Source organism: Hoplias malabaricus, chromosome Y (genome assembly GCF_029633855.1).
Source record: "Hoplias malabaricus isolate fHopMal1 chromosome Y, fHopMal1.hap1, whole genome shotgun sequence".
Classification (NCBI taxonomy): Eukaryota; Metazoa; Chordata; class Actinopteri; order Characiformes; family Erythrinidae; genus Hoplias; species Hoplias malabaricus.
In genome coordinates this window covers 29,540,367-29,564,482 of record NC_089820.1, presented here as the reverse complement: position 1 = coordinate 29,564,482, position 24,116 = coordinate 29,540,367, and the positions used below count along the sequence as shown (strand labels likewise).

Genomic DNA, 24,116 nt, shown 5'->3' with positions numbered 1-24,116 from the left:
ATTTTGAATTACAGTTATATGACAGACAAAAGGGCTTTGAAACTTATTACAGAAAGGTGACACTTTGATTACCCACAGTATACAGTATGTTTCCACTCCTCCTCACAGCAGCAGTGTGTTTTACATTGTGCACTGTAACCCTTACCTACAGCTAATGGTGTCCAGTGCTTTTTACTTTTCTTTTTTTTTGTTTGTAACACGTTTCCAGATCTCTACCTTTATTTGGAGAATGAGGTGTGATTCTGAACAGCTCATGGGCCACATGGCATCATTAGCTGGAGTTTAACAGCGTGAGAAGCTGCGTGGTTTCCTTTAAAGTTCTTTACTATGAATCACGGGTGTTGTAGCGTGATACAGATTTGTACAAGGCATGTCATTAAGCTCATAATGAATTACCGTGCCCACTGCGCAGCTATGGCTCAGCGTTTTTTAGAGTGAGGTAACACCCAAGGCAAGGTTTTATAGCTTCAGAGTAGGGCACCTGTGATTACAGTCATTTTGAAAGATGTAATGTTCATGTAATGACACACAGCGTAGGGCTCATGTTTTGAAAGGTATGCGGTTCCTGAATGGGAGTACAATAAAAACAGTTTGTATTTGAAGGCCAGGTCTTACAGTGGAAGGGATGCTGCTGTTGTTTCTCTGTGATGTTTGAAAAGGGCTGGAGCGCAGGCGAAGTGAACGAATGTTTTTTTTTCAAACCTGTTTCTGTTGACTGTGACATTGTTTTGTTTTGTATTTGTTAGATCCCTCTTACAGTGAGTCTTTAATGCACTTTAGCCTCTACTTGTACATAAACAGTTACATGTATATAGGGGCAGTCGTGGGTTAATGGTTAGTTCGATCCCCTCAACTGACAAAAGGACTGGGGGCTTGGGAGTGAAGGAACAGCACTGTGTCCTCCCTCAACATCCACAGCTGAGGTGTCCTTGCCCAAAAACCCCCACTACTCTCCAGGTGCTGGGACAGATGCCCACTGCTCTGGGTGCGTTATATTTAAATGTACAGTACTCTGCAAAACCAGAGAGACCAGCCTTTATTTATTTAATTTACACTCAAAATGACCATTAAAGTATCAGCAGAATAAAAAAAGAAAATTACACAGAAGCATTAGGAACGTCCACTCTGCTTTATTTACGGCGGCTAGGGCCTTAGAGAAAATGGATAATCTGCAGCGCTGGGTTGTCTTCTCACAGTGGACGGATGGAGAGATTTAACCCTCTGTGTTTCTCCTGATGAAGAAAGCTTGTGGTCTTTATTTTTCATTTATTTTTATTTCTGTTTTCTTCTTCTGTTTTAATGGAAATAAATGATTTCTCAGAAATGTCTCCTGAAAATGAGCGATTTTTTAGTGGAAATTAAACAAACAATGACTGCTGTGTGTTTTGCACCGTGTCGTATCGTATGTTTAGAGGTGAATATTTTACTCAGTCAGTGTTTGTCCTTTTTTTAAGCCACAGCAGTGTTTTCCACCCTTCACCCGACGTGACCAGTGTGGTGTATTCTGAGTAACGTTAAGGAATAATATTTCAGTGTTTAATCCTCAGTTTGGACTGAATTGATTTGCTCACAGTAGAGATATAAACAGCCCCTCAGTGCGGCATGCTGCGGTCAGGACGCTGGAGCAGCTGAGGCTGCATGTCATTGGTCTCGCTCCATATGGCCTCGGTGTCAGCATTCATTAAGGCCACGAGGAGTAACGTAAGATAGACAGGAATCAAGCATTGAGTGTCTTAGGTTTAGGGTCAGCATCAGATATTCACATTTCCAGGATTAGCTTCTTCTGGGCTTCCACAAAAACACACACACACTCACACACACGTCACATATGCACGCACTTACACCTAAAAATCATCACGTCTTTTGTAGTTCCATAGAAAGACATTTACACCTAATGAACATTCTCTTGGATATTTTCGCCTCTGAACTTTAACTTTTGTTTTCAAAAATTTCAATTTCAAAAATTTCAAGAAGTTTTCCTCTTTATTAAATCAATCCAGAGACATGATAATAAACTTGTTTATATTAAGATAAAATTCACTTAGAAGCACGTTGACAAATAATCTATAACTAACCTTTGAACAGGTCTTTCCACTTGTTTTAATAAGCTACATGTGAGAAATAACTGTGCAGGTTTGGTGAAGTTTGAGTGGACGGTACGTCGCTGTGAGAAACTCTATCCCCAAGGTAGCCTTTGCTCCAATTCCTCTGCTACTAAATAATGTAAGAGATTTAGGGTAATCTCAGCCTGGGCCATTCACTGTGCTTCAGAGGAACAGTCGTTGTAAAGATCAGATGTAACATAAGTCAATTACCTCTGCTAATCCCACTGGCGGAGCAGGTCTGTTTGTTTTGATGATGGAGCAGTCGGATGAATCACTTTAGCATCTGGTCCCTTCGCACTGTGTAGAGAAACAAAGACCAGGGAGGAGGGGATAGAAATAGAGAAACACAGAGCGGAGAGGAAGAGAGACAGGAGGAAGTGTTATTATTTTTGTCTCTGAGAGCGTGGCCTCTTTGCACAGGTTTCAGGAGATAGATGTGTAATGAGCAGTGGAAATGTTCTTAAACGTCACGTCGGCTCATGTTTTCTACTTTTACCCGTCCTGTCCTTTGAGCTTGAGATACAGAGCATGTTCAGCTCCAGGTTTCTGCACAATTTCAGTTCTGATTCTGATCAGAAAAATAACAGACAAATAGCTAACATTAACAAGCTTTGCATTTATTCACCAACAAAACAAATGCATCACGCTTGTTTCAAATGTATTTTGTTGTTTTTTAGTGTCTTCATGGTGCTTCATGGTGATTGAGACCGATGATAAAATGAAAGTGTGTTCTATGATTTATGAACAGTACTCAAAAGACAACAGTAAAATCTGGCACATGGTCTGTTTATTTCAGTGAAGATAGTTACGTCTCATGTAATAATTCAAATTCTTAATCTTTTAAAAAGGACATATTCTCATTTTCCATATTGCAGGGTCTTAATATAATATCTGTGACCACAAGGATCAAACCCCACAGCAGTGTTCTCCCCCTGTGTAAACAGCCCTGTTCAGAATGCCCGCTTTCAGCACCTGTTCCTTTAAATGATAATGAGCCGCTCGCTGTTCACCCCGACCCCGAGCGCACAGCAGTGAGGAGCGAGGAGCAGAAGCTCTGGTTTTTAGCCGTTTTCACTCTGTTCTCTTTGTTCTCCGTTTTTACTCAGTGCTCTTATTTCTCCGCGCTCATTGTGTCTGTTTTGCTGAGTTTAACCTCGTCTTTGTGCTCTCACATAAACACGGGTCCAGCGCTGTGATTGGACAGACTCAGGCGAGGGGGCGGGGCCATTCTAAAGTCTCTGTACTTGACATCAGAAGCGGAGCAGTATCAGAACGACTCGTTTTAGCCCGTGTTTATAAACAGATCACAAAAACTGATTTAAAAAAAAAATGAAATGTCCCTTTCACTTGAATTAAAATGGGAGCGCTGGTTATAATTGCTATTGAATGTTGGTAAAGTCAGGTATTTTCTCACCTACACCTTGTCAGACTGTGAATATTGTTGCCTCTGTGTCCACTACTGCCTGTGATTCGGACTGTGCCCTTGACATGTGTTCAGTCAGGGAGAGACAGCAGGCCGGAGAGGAAGCTGGGAAATTCAAGTGACGGTGGCAGCTCCTCATCTCTGATTCAGAAGGTCAGTAGTACACCTTCCCAACCCTCTTCCGTCACTTATTTCTGACTAACACTCCCTCGACCCGAACCCTCCCCCCTCTGCTTCACAAAGAGAAACCTCTCAGTGTCACCCCCCACCCGAAGCGATGACAGTCAAGAGGACTAACAATAGCCCAAATCCTGTGTCTCTCTTGTTCTGATGAGATGGTGAAAGACGATACACCCTTCTGATGCGCTCCAGTGTCTCCTGCTGCACTTCAAGCACTTCCCAATATTTAAGCATAAATCCAAATAAAACCATGGCTTATCTGTGGTTATCTCAGCTTATCTCTGGACAGTGCCGCTGATCATGTTACTGAGCGGTGAGGCTGCATAAACAGGTAGCGCAGATAAACAGGGCTGCTTTTTTTTTTGCATGCAAATACATTAAACACTGGAAGAAGGCTATTGTTCCGCATGTTCTGCTGTAAAAGGATTTAACCCAGTCCTCTAACCTTTCTGTTAACTCTAATCCCTCACTCTGACCGTGTACGCTTTAGTTTCAGGTGATAAAAGGCTGGTTCTGGGTTCAGTTTCCATGTATTTTTTATTGTGGAATGTCTAAAGGCATATTGAACACATGGTGTCGAATTAATGATGCTACATGATTCATTATTGGTCTGCTTCCTGAGTGAGTGTGTGGAATCGTCCCCAGGTCTGTGTGTGTGTGTGTGTGTGAGAGAGAGAGTGACAGAGTGAGTGAGTGTGTGAGTGACTGGGTGAGTGCCTTGTGAGTGAATGGAGCCCTAACCAGGGTGTGTTCCTGTTACTGTCATTGCTCAGTGATTTGATCCCACCACGACGCTGATCACGATGACGCAGTTACTGCAGATGAATGAATGAATGAATGAATAAACTTTTGTTGGATCACATTCATTAAAATATTCACAGATACAGCCCCTCGGCACACAGTGATATAACATTGTGACTGGACACAGATCCTCTTTGCTTCATACAGCATTCTGTGAGAGAACAGAGCCACTCTAGTGGACATCATCTAATGTGCAGATGAATATATTAGGCATTTATACACCTTATTAATAACAGAACAACACCCCCTCAGTGTCAGGCTGTGAGGGGTTCATTTAAATTTCTCTCTTAATCTTTTGAAAAGTGAATACAGCGCTCTGTTAGCGCTCTGTCTAATAGACGTTCTCTCAGAACGCAGACAGACTAATGCCTCCGTGCTAAAAGATTTGCAGGTCAGTGAAAGAAATGGAAAAAAGGGAGGGGGACAGTACCTCGGCAGCAAAGAAACGGAGCACAATTAATAGTGAAAACAGCGACCAGCCGGCCGAACCCCAGAGGCTGTTTGTTTAACAGATTTTCACCCCGCACCCCGTTCCTCTCCAGCAGCTGTAGAGAAGATTTATCAGGTCTGAGGGGAGCGATGAAGCATTTGGAACGAAAAACAAGCGCATGTTACCCTTGGCACGATGGACGCTGCTTAGTTTTGTTGTTTGGCTGATCACAGCTGACAAAGACAAGTCACTTACTCGAAAGAATCATGATCACAGCAAACACAAACAAACAAAACAAAAAGTGAGGAAGTCTGTGTTTTAATGTCTGCTTCTAGAGAGAAACATCTACACCTCTGTGGGTTTTCCTGTGGGGACAATTCCTCAAGTGCACGTCCGGAGAGGCAGGAATGTTTGATTTCTCCAGAACACGGCCGCAGTCTCGCTGAGCGCATTGTTTCACATTCTGTCTGTGAAAATAAACAGAGCCGGGCACGGTCATTTATTTTTGATGCTGTCATTACCACAGACACAAACGTCTATTGTCTGTGCCTCAGCGAATGCAGTAAGGATATTTGTTTTTTAGATGATGGTTTACATCGGCGACAATGCAAAGTGAATTATAGCAAGTGCTTTTGTTTTTTGAAAGAAAATAAACGAGATTTCTTCTCAAAAGTAGAAGAAGAGCATGTTGGGAAATGAGACGTCTGCTTATCGTTTACCTGTTGTCTGCTTAAAGTCCCATTTTCTCAAACTGATATTCTATGTATGTGTTATTTATTTCTTACCTTCCCCTTCTTTATTCAGGGCAATGATGTCATATCTTTCATTTGATCTTCCAGCTGATGGATTATTTGAGTTGGGATCGAAGTAAAGGAGGGTTTATGACTTCAGGTGTCAGAGATTTTGAGCTCTTATTTTAAACCAGTTGCAAGGCTTGTGTCCTCTGGGACTGTCTTGGCTCACTGTTAACAAGAGTCTGTGTCTTAAAAGGAGGAGGACTCACTTGGTTTAATTGAGTTAAAACCCATATCCGTGGACATTGTATCAGTAATACACCCAGCTCACGGCTGGTATCCAGCAGCCTGCAACAAGGGCAGGGAAGCAATCAGTAAATTTAGATTGAAGTCCACTGAAAATCAATACAAACTAGATACATCTCCTAATGTTGTAGATCTTTGACCAATTAAGACAAGGCAGTTGTATTTCCTCACGTTTTCTTTTTTTAGCTGTCTTCCCGGAACCGTACGAAAGAGACCGGGTGGCCCATGTGTTAGAACCCAGTTCTATAAGAACTCAAATTAAACTGGCAACAAGTTAAAAGGCCTTACATTAAAAACAGACTGTCATCTATTGTTGATCATGACATTGGCCTTGGCAATTTGCAAACAATCCCACTAACTAATACATTTATTAGAATAGAATTGCACTTCTGCTCCTCGCTCCTCACTGCTGTGCGCTCGGGGTCGGGGTGAACAGCGAGCGGCTCATTATCATTTAAAGGAACAGGTGCTGAAAGCGGGCGTTCTGAACAGGGCTGTTTACACAGAGGGAGAACACTGCTGTGGGGTTTTGTCTTTGTCATTTCATTAAGACCCAGAGCTGTGATCACTTGAGCCACATTTACAGATGAAGTTATTGATGGGTGTTTTGATGAATCAAGGTTGTTTTGCAAACCGTCAAAAAAAAGGAAATGCTTTTTGTCACATGAGGACAGTCCGGTCTTTAACATGCTGCAGTGTTGGTTCATTCAGTAATGCGTCTTTAACATACTGCAAGTCATATCATACGTTGTCATTTGCAGCCTGTCCGTATTAAACTGCCTAAAACTGCAGCATCTCTCTGTGAAACTTTCAGCCACCCTCAGAGATAAATATTTCAGACGTCGGGAGCCGAACATGTCTGATCATGATTGACTACGCTGCTGAAAAGCAGGCGGTTCTATCAACAGAGGACATTATCCCCATCTCCTAGGATAAGGCCTAATGACGTTAAATAGAAATTTGACAAGGTAATGGATTTGTTTTTCCTTCCTCCATCCCCTTCTCTTCCCTTCGGTGCCCATGACAAACGTATTTGTGCAGAAAGGAACTTAGCAGGAAAAGGATTACTCAAGGTTACTCTCAAGGGGGATGAAAGATCAATATTGACCCTTTTGCCCAAAAAAAAACAGAAAAGGAAAAGAAATGAGAGAAATCCAATGGAGGCTTTATAATTTGGCAACGAGTCAGCACTTACGCAGAAGACGTGGGTTCTCGGACAGCACTGAGTGGATCGTAAGGACAGGCCCCTCTTTAGGGGGTGATCCCTGACCAATAAAACTTTATAACAGATAGGAGAGAGGAAGTCGTTTGTGGAGGAACCCCACTGAACGAGCAGGAGCTGAGGTCCTTTTAGCCATCATCAGGAATATATATTTTTATGTGGCCTGAAGTGAGACTTGATTAAAAGAGGGCAGTAAAGTTGAAAAACTGCTATTATTTAAACGCTTGTCCACGCTAATGGTGGGCATCGTGGTCTAAAGTAAACACAACTTGGGAAACATTAAAGATATTATCAATATTTTTATAGTCCTTAAGTTCTTCTCCTGCCTGTAGATTAGTAACAAACGACTGTCAGCGTAACCACAAAACACTCAGAAGGTTTCGTTGATATAATTTTCCCCAGTAACATCAGTGTATCTTCATGTTACTGTCCACACTTTGAGTTGAGACCATTTCAAGAAACACCTTGAAGTATTTTTGGAAACTTTTTGACTTTCCTCAGTCCTGAATAAGTGCATTTACTAGAGCAGGGTTAACTCTTCAGACGTAGCCCACCACCGTGAACACTCTGAGAAATGGCGCTCCTGTCCCTTTAAGACAGCAGAGCAACATGATCCTCTTTAATCAGCATTTGCCTCTGTGAAATCTAACATGGGCTTGCTGACACTTTGTTTCTGTTTAGCATAAGCAGAATCTGATGACCTTTGACCTACTCAAAGCCCCCTCCCCCTCTTCCAGTTCGCCATAAAACAACGTCCACAGCTCATAGATTCCTCACTAGGTCAGAGATCATTAGCAGGATCAAAGCGTCAGAAGGAAAAGAAGGTCAGGGATGGCACACACATGGCCACGGTGGCGGGCGCAAATCTGTTATAGCGCCTCATGACAAAAGCATGTGTAATGTACGTTGAAAGACTTTATCTACTGAGGCAGGAAGATGAGAACGAGAGCCTGCTTTCCATGAGGCCAGCATGTCCGTCACTCTCAGCTACACCGCTGATCAAGTTAGGGGGTAATTTTAACGTATTTAACAAGGAGAAGATGTTGGATAATAAAAAACAAACACGATTGAAAGGTAAAAACCGTATATTGTTAAAACAGTATATTATGAGCACGTTACATTGCTGAGTAGTTTATTAAGCAGGTTACAGCACAATCTACATGGCAGCTCTAGTATTGTCATCGCACTTCTTTTGTTAACTCCAAGAGAAAATGTTTTGTCCACTCAGAAAACCTGGACTCACGTTCCCCTTCTTCAATTATTTAGGGCCAGAGCCATAAAGCTCTTATTTAAGGGCTTCTTCAGTCAGGTTTCATTATGTAGGCTTAGTTGCGGTCCCACAACAGTGCGTCGTCATGGTGGAGGGGTGTTTTATTATCAACACTACAACAAAGACTGGGCAGTCTGGTGATCAACAGAACAGTGTCCACCGATTCACTGATAAACACAGACTGAGTTATTCTCACTAACGAACTTCACGGCTTTGTTGCAGACCGGCACTTACTGTTTTCTGGGTGCTGCATCTTCCTTGAAAAGTAAAAACCATGTGTTTAAGTGATTTCAGATTCTAATTTCTGAGCTTAGATGAGAGATGCTTTAAAAAAACACATGAAAAGAGATAAGAACTGAGTTTTCATTTGTTTCAAGTAGAGCTCAGTTCTTTCCTAATTGTCCTATAACTCCTCAAAACCAAAACAAGCCGTGTTCCTGTTTATATAACGCCCTTCATAATCACTCTGAGCCAAATTCTTTACGCATGCACGACAGTGCAGTGTTTCAACCAACAACACGGAGAAGATCCTCCATCTGGGCGCGGGCCGAGGGCGGATTAGATGGCAATCACTGTGTTCTTTCTCCGTGTGCCTCGAGTGGAACTGCTGGTGGAAGGTATAATTTGTGGTGATATATCCACCGTCGGCTTACACAATGCTGGACAGACTCGTCCTCTGGCAGGAAGGAAGTGGCAACCCCCCAGCTGATGATGTGGCAGTCTGAGCCATAAATGTAATAGCTTGCCCTCCCTTTCCTTGCTCCTCCTTTCCCATCTCCTCCTCCTTTTTTTCGACCCCCTCCTCTCAGGATATCTGACCTCCTTCCTTCAATTATTTGGCCTCCTAATTTTTTGTGCGTTCCTCCAATTTGTTTAGAGCATCGGAAAGTGGCCACAAGGGATGCGTTCGTGGGCTGAGCCTCACTCCCCTCCCCCTCCCCGTGTTTATGTTATGATATGCAGATTCTCCGCTCCACGCGGCTCGGCTCCTTCAACCTTTGTGAGCGGCAACAGGAGGAGAGAATTGATGAGAGGAATCCAGCGATTTCCTGTCATTTAAACTCCCGCTGCCGTGCTCCTGCTGATTTATGGCCTGATTTATGGTCATCTATTATATATATTAGGTTATCATAACGAAGTTAGAGGTCCTGGAGCTATGGCGGAGGTGGAGGGGGGCAGGGGTATTAATGCAGAAAATGGTTTTGTACGTATTTAGAAACTAGATGTGTATCTGTGGCCTACCTTTCTGTTGGAAACGGCTGAATAAGATGGATGTTTTTATTCGTTTGGTGAAAAGCAGAGACATTTTATTAGGGTGCTTTTTAATGTGAGTTTTTTTGGAGTAGTTTTACAAAATCTTTTAATGGATGATTACAAATCTATTTGTTAATGCAATGGAGCCTTTACGTTTATTGAATGTATTTTATTATTATTACTATGCTATATGTTTCTCTACTAATAAATATTTTTAGGGAAGAATAAAACCAATGAAATGATATTTTAAAATGTGACTGAAAAAAATGCAACTCAAATATTAAAAAAAAAATTGCCTAGACGTCAAACCCAGACCCATGACCTCCACAGAACCGCAGAGTGCCTTTAGTAAAGCTGACTGCACTGCTGTGTTACATATGCATAATGTCATTTCCATCTCATGAATAATGCAAACAAACACAGGCCAAGAACAGTGTTTTGTCAATAAGATTATCACTGAATTTTGTGGTTTTTTAAAAACATGAAAAAACAATAGCTGTGGTGTGTTTTCTCTTTGAGACTCAACATTGTTAGAAGTGCCACAAACCCACAAGAACACACGTGTCACGAGCGGAGAGCAGAACGTCAGAACAAACACAGATTAGAATGATACCTATGTGACGAAGGCGAAAGAACAACCGTTCCTTTTTTTAAACCATGCTCTGCTTCATCAGCAGTTGTTTGGACATGTTTAGTATTTGCATATCTGAGATCAGTGCCATTAGAAGTCTCTAACTGCGGCTCTAGGCAACAGTGATAACAGCCAGGTGTTATTTCATATCAGTTTCACACTTGTACACAGAAAAAAGTCTGAACTGGATTTCTAAACATTTAGTGGCTACTACATTTGTGTGTTGAAGTAGAAAAGGAGTTGTTTATCGTGATGAATTTCATGACTTTGAAGCCATCACAGCACGCTCTTCATACCCTAGGCCCAGAGGAATAAAGCCCCCACGTGAAGCGCTGAGGCATAGTTGTCCTGCCTCCTCTAAAGAGACTTTTGGGATGAGTTGTAGTGGTTTCACTGATCAACATCTCCCAGCATCAATGCCATAATCGCATCCTCACACCAATGTTCCAACCCTCATTCTGAAAGCGTAGGAAAAGAGTTGAGACTTGTACTGCGGTGACGGTGGGACAGGATCCCTGTCGAATTTGAAAGCAGAAAGACAGTAATGACTCGACACTTCAGGAAAAGCCAAAAAACTTTTTTTCCCAAATAGCCACTGACTACAGGACGTCACGCACCGTTCAAGCCACTCCCAGCGACCGCCGTACAGAATAATCCCTGTGGCTATTGATTTAAAGGTTTTATAAGGATCACAGAGAGTGGCCTAAAGAACAGGGAGTGTGAAATGTGCCCGTGCAATGATATAAACATGAGAAGAGTGGTAAGAGCATCGGACGGTTGTTAATTGGCCAGATAAGGATAGGAGGGCTGTATTGCTGGTGGAGGTCGGTTATAGGTCCACTCATGGAGGCATGGTAACCATCTCGAGCCCTGCTGTCAAAGCCATAAAAGGCTGCCTCACACAGGAGCCAGATTGTTGATATGTCAGGGTAGACACTCCTCTGTATATGCACATCTTCAACTGGAGCCTTCACACACACACACACACACACACTCACAGAGCTTACATTTTACATGCCACAGCACCAGACAGTGAACTTTAACTCATCCAAAACTGGACACAGGGATATAAAGGCCTCAGAGAAGGCAGCCACAGTTTGTTGTGATTTAAAGCAGCATTAAAATGGCTCTGTTTCAGTGGGTGGTTTAACTCTTAAATACATAAATATTATTATTTGTTCTTTATTAATTATTTTTAAAAGTGATTAAGAACATGCGCTCGGGGGCAGAAAGAAAAATCAAACTTACATCACAACATCGAAAAGATTTCAACAATGCAGTGTTCAAATGGCAAGAGCTGACTTTAATTTTAATTCTAGCCACTGTTTTAAACAGGGTTTTACATCAAATATAGGTTTTATGACACAGAGAGAGAGAGAGAACAATCAGGCAGCTGGACCCTGCGATGTGTACATCACAATAACCACCACAGCACTCAGTCTGGAGCTCTATATTCTGTATTTAAAATGAAAAGCAGGTTTATTTCATCTGTTTAGTTATGCGTACAGGCTGCAGTGGATTGGAGTGGAGTGTGCAATTGTTTAATAAAAGAGGATTCCTCAATTTAGCGAGCTAACTTAAGCCACAATTCAAGGTCATTACCTGGACTTTAATTTTTTTAATTGAAAATAATTGCAGTGTTTATCACAATCTCAGTTAGATATTTCCCCCCGAACTGTTCAGCGCTAGTGCTGTTAAAGATGCTACTAAATAGTTTTGTTTTCCCGGGTACAGATCATCACAGGTTCACTTTACTACTACATCAGTCTGTCTTCTTCCTCTGTTCTTCCCTTCTTTTAGAGCCCAACAAATTCAGACTCTCAGTCAGCCGTTGAACTGCAGCTACAGGATGAACATTTATTTTTAAAGGCATTGCCTGACAGGAATTCACCACTCAACACAGCAAGCTTTTAGAGCAGGAACACCTGGACAACTGATCTCTATTTTTTCTTTTGACAAAAATGTCACGAGGCTGTATTCTGACACTCGGATTAACTGTGCGTTTACCCACGAGAATAAAGGCAGGAAGAGAGAAGATGAGCAAATGACTAATCCAGCCTCCGCTCCTGCTATTTCCACATCGGAGTTGTAAATTACCGTTAAAAATATGAGTTCACTGATTATCCTCAGATATCAAGGCTTTACGAGATTTACGATGTTCGTTACTCGAAAGCACATCTGTGAGGAAATGTATTTCCAAGTTGTGTTTGATACTGACTGAATTTGATTCCACAAAGTTCTTGATCAGAGTTTCAGTCTGACACTCAGGAGTACACACGAATGAACCTCATAGAGTAGTTGTGGTGTCAGTGGAGGAGCAGATGAATAGAGGCCAGAAAATCAAAAACATTTCTTAAAACTAGCTCCACACACAATTATGGACAGCGTACCAGAATCACAGTAATATTGCTGCATATTGCCTTACAGAATGTCAAAGGGGACAACCCCAACCCCCACATTGTGAAACAAGACCACCCAGTTAGTTTTCTGTGTGAAAACATGGGATAAACGAGCCGTTCTGATTCTGAAAACAAGAAGACAAATGAAAGAGAACAGAGTGAAAACGGCTAAAAAGCAGAGCTTCTGCTCCTCGCTCCTCACTGCTGTGCGCTCGGGGTCGGGGTCAGGTGGAGGACACTGCTCAAGGGTTTGATCCTTGTGGTATTTTTACCAAAGCAGGTCACAGATGTTTAATTAAGAACCAGAATTGTTCTCTTTCAAGAATGGGGTGTATATTTTCCCTTTAAACAGCACTTTATGACGTTAGAATGTACCCCATTTAGCAGTCGCTGTGATGCGGACAGATTGCAGAAAGTGCTGTGTCATTTATTCAGCTTGTACACATAGGTTTAATGTGGTTATTTAGCTGTGTTTACATAAACGCCTGTGTTTGTCCAGCTATAAAAACACTGCTATTTTTTAAAGGTTTGTGTACGATCAGATGCTCAGAACATTCAGAGAAAATCTGTTGAAACTGCTTGATTTATTCATATCTTTAGAGATTAATAATTGCACAGAGCTGCTCTGAACCTTGTTTACAGTTGTTTGTGAGTTGTCTGCAGTGCCGTGTCACCACACATCACCACGGCCAAAGCCCTGTTCTCTTACATAATGTGATCGAATCCCTGCTCTGCCCCGCCCCACCCATGTTTCTACTCCTCTTATGTAAACCTAGTGTAGTGAGGAGTTTGTACCACGTCAACATCTTTCCTATAAACAAACAGTCCATTTTAAATGTAACATCACACAGCTGTTTGGCGTAAAAAAGTAACTCGATGTGTGTGTTCTTCTTTAGTTTTACACTGGGGTCATGAGACTAATGTAGGGGATGTAGATTATCACCAGCTCAGGCTCCATGAATTAGCATTGTACCCACTACACAGTGTGTGTTATTGTGTCACCGCAGTCTCTGAGTTCGTGGCTGTTGTAGGACCTCCAGCCCTTATTTGACCATTAGGTGCGAATGTATCAATCAAACTGATTAGAACGACATCAGTTATGACCTTGTTCTGAGTTTAATGTTGTTGTCTTGGACTTTTCTATTCAGCAGCTAGCCCTGTTTGCACAGCACCTTTAAAAGCAGCTGCAGCTGCTCCAGTCTGAACCAGCCATCCGTCAAAACTGGCTTCCAGAGACGGCCCACACCGAGACCACCCCCCTCCCCGCTTTCCTAATCCCCAGCTTTTGCCAAGGTCTGCGTCACGCAACACTTTGTTTGACCTCTCCCCACAGTGTTTGCTCACACTTGTGGCCTGCTGACTTATCTGGCAGCGTTTGGTTGGCCTGGCTCCAGCTGGCTGCTGCTGTTACCACTGCAGTGGGCAGGCGGTCCACTACAGATGCCTGACGGCAGGGAGTGAGATTTACGCTCCACGGCAGAGGGAAGCAGAGGTTGAGGGAACGAAACGTTGCAGCGGGAGCCAAGAGTTCAGCTGATTCTCTGCTCAACTACGCAGCTGACTCAGATTATGTGCAGGACTCCTTCTGAGAATTCCTCTTGTGCTTCAAATCTCTGCAGCCACCAATTTTTAACCAGCACTTACATAGAACATGATCTGCATTGGGGTACATAATGAATTCATATGGTCTAGGGCTGCAGAGGTAATTGCTAATTATTGATTGTTGAAATTATAATTAGTTGTAATTGCAAATATTATGCCTCCAATATCAGCACGGCAGAATTCTGCAGAAGTAGAGTGGTGAAGTCTGTAAATAACGAAAGATAAACAGTGAAATTATGAGGCTGCCTGCTGGTGTAACAGGTATAGTCACTGCTGCACAGCTCCAGGGCCTGTCTGTGAGGAGTGTGGTGTGTTTTCCTTGTGTCTGTGTGGGGTTCCTCTGGGTGCTCTGGTGTGCTCTCACAGTCCAAACACTTGTTGGCAAGTGTCTGTCAGTTTTAGAATGTGAGTGATTGGGTAAGTGTGTATAATTGTCCACAGGTGTGAGTGACTGGGTGAGTGTCTGTGAGTGACTGGGTGAGTGTGTGAGTGACTGGGTGAGGGTATGAGTGACTGGGTGAGTGTGTGAGTGACTGGGTGAGTGTGTGAGTGACTGGGTGAATGTGTGAGTAACTGGGTGAGTGTGTGAGTTACTGGGTGAGTGTGTGAGTAACTGGGTGAGGGTATGAGTGACTGGGTGAGTGTATGAGTGACTGGGTGAGTGTGTGAGTGTCTGGGTTAATGTGTGGATGACTGGGTGAGTGTATGAGTGACTGGGTGAGTATGTGAGTGACTGGGTGAGTGTATGAGTGACTGGGTGAATGTGTGAGTAACTGGGTGAGTGTATGAGTGACTGGGTGAATGTGTGAGTAACTGGGTGAGTGTGTGAGTTACTGGGTGAGTGTGTGAGTAACTGGGTGAGGGTATGAGTGACTGGGTGAGTGTATGAGTGACTGGGTGAGTGAGTGAGTGTCTGGGTGAATTTGTGAGTGACTGGGTGAGTGTATGAGTGACTGGGTGAGTGTATGAGTGACTGGGTGAATGTGTATGAGTGACTGGGTGAGTGTGTGAGTGTCTGGGTGAATGTGTGAGTGACTGGGTGAATGTGTGAGTGACTGGGTGAGTGTGTGAGTGTCTGGGTGAGTGTGTGAGTGACTGGGTGAATGTGTGAGTGATTGGGTGAGTGTGTGAGTAACTGGGTGAGGGTATGAGTGACTGGGTGAGTGTGTGAGTGACTGGGTGAGTGTGTGAGTGACTGGGTGAATGTGAGTAACTGGGTGAGTGTGTGAGTTACTGGGTGAGTGTGTGAGTAACTGGGTGAGGGTATGAGTGACTGGGTGAGTGTATGAGTGACTGGGTGAGTGTGTGAGTGTCTGGGAGAATGTGTGGATGACTGGGTGAGTGTATGAGTGACTGGGTGAGTATGTGAATGACTGGGTGAGTATATGAATGACTGGGTGAATGTGTGAGTTACTGGGTGAGTGTGTGAGTTACTGGGTGAGTGTGTGAGTAACTGGGTGAGGGTATGAGTGACTGGGTGAGTGTATGAGTGACTGGGTGAGTGAGTGTCTGGGTGAATGTGTGGATGACTTGGTGAGTGTATGAGTGACTGGGTGAGTGTATGAGTGACTGAGTGAGTGTATGAGTGTCTGGGTGAGTGTGTGAGTGACTGGGTGAATGTGTGAGTGACTGGGTGAGTGTGTGAGTGTCTGGGTGAGTGTGTGAGTGACTGGGTGAATGTGTGAGTGACTGGGTGAGTGTGTGAGTGTCTGGGTGAGTATGTGAGTGACTGGGTGAGTGTGTGAGTGACTGGGTGAATGTGTGAGTAACTGGGTGAGGGTGTGAGTGACTGGGTGAGTGTGTGAGTGACTGGGTGAGGGTATGAGTGACTGGGTGAGGGTGTGAGTGACAGGGTGAGTGTGTGAGTGACTGGGTGAGGGTGTGAGTGACTGGGTGAGTGTCTGAGTGACTGGGTGAGGGTGTGAGTGACTGGGTGAATGTGTGAGTGACTGGGTGAGGGTGTGAGTGACTGGGTGAATGTGTGAGTAACTGGGTGAGGGTGTGAGTGACTGGGTGAGATTTGTGAGTGACTGGGTGAATGTGTGAGTAACTGGGTGAGGGTATGAGTGACTGGGTGAATGTGTGTGAGTGACTGGGTGAGGGTGTGAGTGACTGGGTGAGGGTGTGAGTGACTGGGTGAATGTGTGAGTGACTGGGTGAGTGTGTGAAGCTTTGAGCATGTTGACATTTAGGGCCATTTTTATAAGGAGAGCGTTTGACGGGAGCCCTTTTGATTCGTCAGCTGTAGCGTGTCCTGTGTCTGTAACATACTTTATTCTCATGAAAATGAATTAAAGCTTGTTCCTGATTCAGTTTCCCCACTGGTCCACGGCCCTCATCCATCTCTAAACCTTCGGTAAAGACATTGCCCTGCTCCCCAAAGCTTTGCCATCTTTATCTTGGTGCATCTCTATCCTTTCTCCTCTCTACTCACTCTCTGTCTCGCTCCCCTTTCTTCTGCTCAATCTTGCTCTAAAAGGCTTCTTAGCACGGAGGGGAGGGGTCCGGCTGACAGATTGAGGGGGCCGGGCCAGGGTCAGAGGGGTTAAATTGAACAAATCTGCCCATTGACGTCCTGTCTCCTCCACCTTCCACTAATATCATTATTGCTGGGTGTCAGGGGGCCAGCGGGCACGTCGCCAAGACTGACAACACGAGGCCTGAGTGGCCACTTACCCAGAGAGGACCTCCCACCATGACAGGCTCCTTTTGTCCCGGGATGTGTCAGCAGAGGCAGTAAAGGAAAAACATTGAGTCCTCCCTGTTCTTCGGGGTAAATATATTACGAGGCAGACAGGACCTGGGCTGCAGAGGACTGAGCGTGAGCAGCGGGTTGATTTAGAAACTCAGATTGTGTAGTAACATTGTAACAAAGAACCATTTCCTGTGTCCTCTTGTGAATCCACACTCAACAGTAAAGAGGATTTATTATAAAAACATCATCATTTCAGTGCATGTGCACATTAGTGTGGAGATCTGGGGGCCACCAACCCACATGCTGTGAAACTAGACCCCCTCGCCCGAGTCTGTCCTAACGAGAACAGAGAAGAAAGAGAACAAAGTGAAAATGGCTAAAAACCAGAGCTTCTGCTCCTCGCTCCTCACTGCTGTGCGCTCGGGGTCGGGGTGAACAGTGAGCGGCTCATTATCATTTAAAGGAACAGGTGCTGAAAACGGGCGTTCTGAACAGGGCTGTTTACACAGGGGGAGAACACTGCTGTGGGGCTCGTGGGGTTTGGACCAAAGCAGGTCACAGACGCTTCAGTTTGGATTTTGTCCACTTTAAGGATAAGGATTCATACACATTTGACTGAGGGTTTTACAATAAGAAACATGCCTTAATCATTTCTTCAGAATGTTCAGATGATTACATCCATGCTGTTAAGAGAACTGAAAAATGCTTGTGATTGGACACTCCTCTGTTAACGCTCTGGAAAAACAAAGACCCTCGATCACCCTCAGGTTTACAGCAGCCACAGACACAAGCAGACGGCATCTCTTTGAATTGAGGCTAAGGTAGGGCTCAGTGCTGAGTGTTTTAACCTGTGGATGATGGGAGTCTAAGGTGTCAGGGCCCAGCTAAGGCTCGGTTAATGTAGGCTTTGTTGTTTTCCTTAGCGTTTTCTCCAAACTCACCAGCCCCCACCGACATTTTTTTTCTTTACAAATGAGGCAGTAGCTCAACTTCTTTCGCAACAGTGGAGCATCAAAGTGCAAGACCCAATTATCTGGCTTTGAGTGCTTTTTAGGCTCAAGCAGCGACCTCCCATACCATTCAAGCCATATACTGTGTTCTAATAAGGAGCAGTGGAAGCGTGTTCAAACATGCAAGGCCTGGAACTCAAAGCCAGTGGTTGCACAGTGTCTTCAAGACCCTCTGAACGGCTCCTGGATGCGTCTGCCATTTTGTAAACTTTTGTAACCGTCTTAAAGTGGAGCTCCTACCTAAAGCTTGATGTGGCATATTTACCAAGTTTTGCTCAAGGCACGTTCCCCCGCTTTGTTTAGAAAAAGCCAGACTGCACATAAGGAAGGTTCTGCTTTAGCAACAGCCTGGAAAATAGAAGTGTGAAAGGGGTTTGCTGTTGTTTATTTGGTTGCTAAAAGCACAAGTCTAGATTGAGCAGGAACGACACCGGAAGGTGTTTCTCTAACCATTGTTTAAATCTCTTCAACCATGAATACGTTGGACATGCACTGAAAACACTCAATGTGTTTTAATAAATTAAAACGGATGCCATAGTCACAGAGATTCCTGCTGGCTTTTCCCCTGTACGTACACGTATATACAAATACACCATCCCTAGGCTAGACACCTTCATTATCGTTGCTGGAGCAAGCCTTCATTGAGGAGCAGTCAAGCATGTGGAATGGGTTTAGGGTTTATGCCTCTCTTGCACGGAGCATTTGACTTGTCTGTCTCGATGGCTGGGTGTGGTTCTGTGTATGGTGTGGAGGTGGTTGAGAGGGTGGGTGGTGGTGTGGAGGTGGTGCTGGCTCCTTTTGTCTCCTCCATTTGGTTGATGGAGGTTACCGTGGAAGTTAGTGCACGGTTCTGTATATAGTTCTGTAATAGTTCTGTATTAGCAGTACAACAGATACTGCAGATCTGTGTTATATGCATAGGCATTGTGGGTGATTTGTGGGTGAATCAAATACTCTGACAAAGTAAATAAAAATAGTCTTTTTCTATGAAGACCATAGGATTCTGTAAAAACTCCACCCAATCATTTCACCGGGACCGAACGACATGATTCGACAGCTTACCTTACTGACTACTTACTTACGTCAGCCTGCCTACATTCACACATTCACAAACACAGGCAAACACACACGGCTTAAATACATGTCTGTAAATTGGCTTTAGTCAAAATACCACAGGGATCAAACCCCACAGCAGTGTTCTCCCCCTGTGTAAACAGCCCTGTTCAGAACGCCCGCTTTCAGCACCTGTGCCTTTAAATGATAATGAGCCGCTCGCTGTTCACCCCGACCCCGAGCGCACAGCAGTGAGGAGCGAGGAGCAGAAGCTCTGGTTTTTAGCTGTTTTCACTCTGTTCTCGTTTTCTCAGTGCTCTTATTTCTCCGCGCTCGTTGTGTCTGTTTTTTTTGTGCTGTTTTGCGGCATTTAAACTCGTATTTGCGCTCTCACATAAACGTGGGTCCAGCGCTGTGATTGGACAGAGTCAGACATGGGGGCGGAGCTATTCTAAAGTCTCTGCTTTTGACATGTTTTTTGAAGGAAGCAGCACACAGGAAGCTGACTGGGTGGTCTCCAGATCCCCACATTAATGTAAACATTCACTGAAGTGTGGTTTTCATATTGTGTCTCATTTAAGGGATGAATAAATGTAATTTGTTATTGAATATTTAGAATATTTAATGGAGCTGTTTAATTATGAAAATGGAGTCACAGATAAAAGAGCTGGGTCAGAGACTTAATAATAGAATAGAAGCCCTCCCACTCATAACTCCCATCACACACTGTTCACAGAGAGCCCACCGCCCACTCAGACAGGGTGATCTCCCATATTGCACCTCTCCTACTACACCAGCACAGGGCTAGAGAGCAGTCAGCAATACAACATTCAGCACCATCTCTGCAGTTAGAATCATGAGAAAGGCATCGTCAGAACAGAACCAACGCCGTCTGTAAATTGTGAAGATAGCAACTGAGATAAAATAGAAATAATCGTCTCTGTAAGTTCACTGTTGTTTATCTCAGGGAGATCAGGAGCGGAAGTCTAAGGATTGGATTTCACTTCACATTTTAGTTATGTATACAGTCTCCACTAAAACTACAATAACCCATGTCCACAGGGACTTTTGTTTTGTATATTCCATGGACAGAAAATGAATGTTGTTAGAGTTTGGATGTTACTTCATGAGGTAAAAACATTACGTTTCATCTTTCCTTCTGTTTCTGAGATAGTAAATAATCAGAGGTACGATGGTGGACGGCTCTTGAGGAATTTCCCAGCAGCTACCCACCATTTCGAGGGCTAGCGCGGCCAGCATAGTCCCAGGCTGTGAGTAAATTACTGCTGCTCACATTCCGGTGTTGACAGGAACCTATCGACTGGCTTCCATCTCCTGCACAGCAGCAGAAGACATTATCTCAGCTCTTGATAAGGCATTTGTATGTGCAGCTATTCCAGTATAAACATGCATGGTAAACAGTTTAAGCTCATGCACGTGACTCCGACCACAGCTCTGTCATTCACAGGGTCACGGACTCATCTTTTCCCCTTTAAACATGAGGTATGTTGTTATTAAATTATGATTTGGTATCCGAAGGTTTGCTGGATTCATCAGAGTATCAGATCTAGGACGTCCTGTTGGGTGTTACTGTTCCTAGGCTTTAAAAAAAGCACGGCGTGGCTCTCCGAAGCCAAGGGTGTAAAATGATATAAACACATTTGAGCGAATGGAAACACCATGTGCTTCGTGGGACACTGGCATTGTTTAAAAAAGCTTTGTGTTTGTTGCGTGCCACGGTGCTATCGCTTTGGCTCGGTGTAGAGGTCAGATAGCATTGATTATCAGAATAAATAAAATGTTTAGTTACATATTTAAGGTCGGACGGGGCACTAATGCAGTGGAGCTTGTTTAGGTGCAGGGTGAGAACTGGTCTGACCGGTGCGTTCATTTGAACCTATCAGATTTTATTTAGAGCATAAAAACACGCAGAACAGATGCTCAGTCATTTCACGGGTTTTACGTGGTATTTATTTATACTACATTTAACTCTATTATAAATACATTTACTTTTTTTGAATGCCATCAGTGAGTGTGTTCCTAATGCAAGTTCTTGCTTTTGAAGTGAGTCTAGACGCCTTAAAGAAATGGCCTACAGAAGACGCAGATGTCCCTTCCGTTTTTGTACTGGTCTCTGTTTGTTATTCAAAGGCCTGATTCACAAAGCAGTGCTCGTTATGTGTTATTTCAGGGCATGGATTCCACACGTGTGACTAGCGCCAACATGGGACAAGGACATGTTATTGTTTTTTCTTTTGATTTGTTGTGCCTTTTCTACGATGTGATTTCAGGTTAATGTTTGAATCGCCGTGAGTGAGTGGTGGAGGTCACAGAGTACTTTGGATAAACATGCTGCTCTTTTGGTGGAGCTTAATGGACTGTTTCTATTAATAAACATATAAATGAATGCTTTATCACTGTACATTAAACCAGCCTCTCAATTGGAACAGTTAAACATTAGACACTGTGTGACCTCGCAAGCTCCACTCTTAAACAACAGGCCGTTTAGCGCCAAGGCAGCCGTCCTCGGCTTTTAATTTGACTAGATTTAGCTTTCAGAATAAGACGCCGGGATGTTTTGGATCAGCACTGGACACAAATTCAAATGAACATCTGCACCTTGTGGATGATTACATCAGATACATCAGGGTTGGCTTGACTTCTCATTTGAAATTTGAGAAAGAACTGCAGACCCTTCCTTGTATGATATTGGCGTTGGAGAGGTGGGGGATTTGTGTTGACTGCCCCCGAACCCAAAGTACATTGTGCAGAAAGCTTTGATGTGGCTAGTCACCCTCTGTGTCACTGGGTTTAAGTAGCAATGAATAACTTTTGATGTTTGGTTCTCACAGGTAGAAAATTAATCCAAAGTCCAACGCAAACACAGTACCCTCTCTGAATTGAACTTTTATCAGTACCTCGGTGGAGTGAGATGAAACAGGAATGGTATTAATATTTAATAAAACCTTATAAATGTAAATAAAAATGATGTGCGTGAGGAATGAGTTGTTCATTTCTAAAAGTGTAGGACACTACAGTCTCCATCAGGTTCACAATAACATTTCAAAATTACTTTGCAATATTCAGTTATTTTAATAAGAGCCTCACATTAATTGTGTTTGAAAAGAAGGGGTGGTTTTCCAGAGAAATCACAGTGGATTAGGGCTGGAAAATATGGACAAATTTTATATCACAATATAATTCTGGTATCGATAAAAATAACAAAAATAACACAGAAAAAAGCTTCTAAGAACAAACAAGAACCATGACCTCACCCTCAGACGGCTTTGTCAATATTAATGTATTAAAAGTAAATTTAAAATTGAATGCAGTGAACTGACGGCTGCTCCCTGTAATGACTGCTGTGAAGGATGTGTATGGAAATATTGAAAATGTTATTGAAATGTGTTATTGAAGCATTTTATATTGTGATATATATTGATATTGAAGTATTGTCGAGTCCTAAAGATTATTCATGCTGCTACTGTAATGTACCCACTACACAGGCCCCATGTCAGAACTTAACCATTTATTGTAGGGTGAACACATCGGACACAGAACATCTCCAGCTGTACGCTACATGTGTGAAAGAGCAGCTCCGGACCTGATCCTTCAGGAGTTTGTGTTTCAGAACAGCTTCTCAAGTTAGATAAAGGATATAACGGTGCATGCTCTGATGTCACAAACCAAAACCTGAAAATGAATACCATCCTTCTGGATAGAGCTTTCCAAAAGACAGTCTGAGTGTGGACCACAGGCCAACACACACACCACCAGCCAACGTTAAAACAGTTCCTGTGTGGACAAGGCCTTAGGCACCATCTAGAAAGTGATTTGGTCATTAAACCCAAACAGCTGCATTCCTCTGGTCGTGCAGGCAGCAGTTCTTTGTTTATCTGACTCTCAGACGTCGTTGTTGATAGCGCTCGCTCAGTAGAGGGTTTTATCACGTACGAAAGGCTTCCAGTCTCTCGTTTTTTACAGTGTGTAGTCACCACTGGAGCTGGCAGAAAAAGGAAGCTGCTCCGTCAGAGGACTGCAGCGGGGGATGGGATCATCACAGTTAGAACTAACGTTTACGCTGTTCGGGGGTGGTCTGATGATCAAGCTCTTACCTGATGTGTGCTTCACCCAAAAAGAGTCTTTTGATCTTTTATTGCAAACTGCTTTACAGCGTTTAGACACGGGTTCAGATGAAGTCCATTGTTCTGATTGGACACAAACACCATCTCTTAACAAATATCTTCAGAGCAGTGTGTAGCTTGTGTTTGTTGACCATCTGGACTCCAGATTGTTTAAATATGACCATGTAATAATGAAAATAAAACCGCTCTAGTCTCTAAATTCCCATCAGCACACGCAGAATGCTTTTTGTTGAGCCGAATGCCTGGGAGCCGTAATCATAAAATGCCAGTGTGTTAACACCAGAAGAAAGTGTCATCTCCTTATCAACAGAAGCATATGATGTTCCAGAAGCTGTGATGCCACATTCCTGCCCACTTCTTCATTTCACAGCCATTATTTAAAGCTTTGTGCTATCATCGTTTCATTGAGTGAGGTGTCTGTGGTCATAAATGTTGAAAAATAGGTCCGTTTTTGAGTTAATGTTCACACATGCAACATAGAGACTCTTGAGTAATCAAAACTACTGACCACAGCCATGAAAACAGTGAGATATGTCTTTCTCACGTATACAGTATTAATAGCCGTTTTGGTGGACTGTTTGCAAATTTGATGACTCCAGTGACACGTCGTAAAACAGAAAAAATGCAGAAGCAAACAGTTGGTATTTGTGCAGATCGTACCTCTCTCTGTTCTTTTTAATTGTCGAAGTAAATAATTAATACATACTTGTTTTTTATTCACTGTTATACTCTTATAGCGCTTTTCTACACACCCAAGGACTCTTTACGATCAACACTTCAACACACACACACACACACTGGAGAAAAGGGACCGACACAAACATCAAACACAAACATTCAGAAACAGACTCATTCA

At 43.3% G+C, this 24,116-nt stretch overlaps 1 protein-coding gene across 1 annotated transcript in view; it reads left to right on the top strand.

The window, feature by feature from the left end:
• Positions 1-24,116, top strand: part of LOC136678424 (AT-rich interactive domain-containing protein 3A-like) — a gene marked incomplete at its 5' end in the record, with an annotated part of 92,812 nt that overhangs the window by 8,363 nt on the left and 60,333 nt on the right. The window contains one exon of the mRNA XM_066656479.1: positions 3,604-3,681. Within this exon, the coding sequence (XP_066512576.1) occupies positions 3,604-3,681 (78 nt within the window). The remainder of the gene's footprint in view (positions 1-3,603; positions 3,682-24,116) is intronic.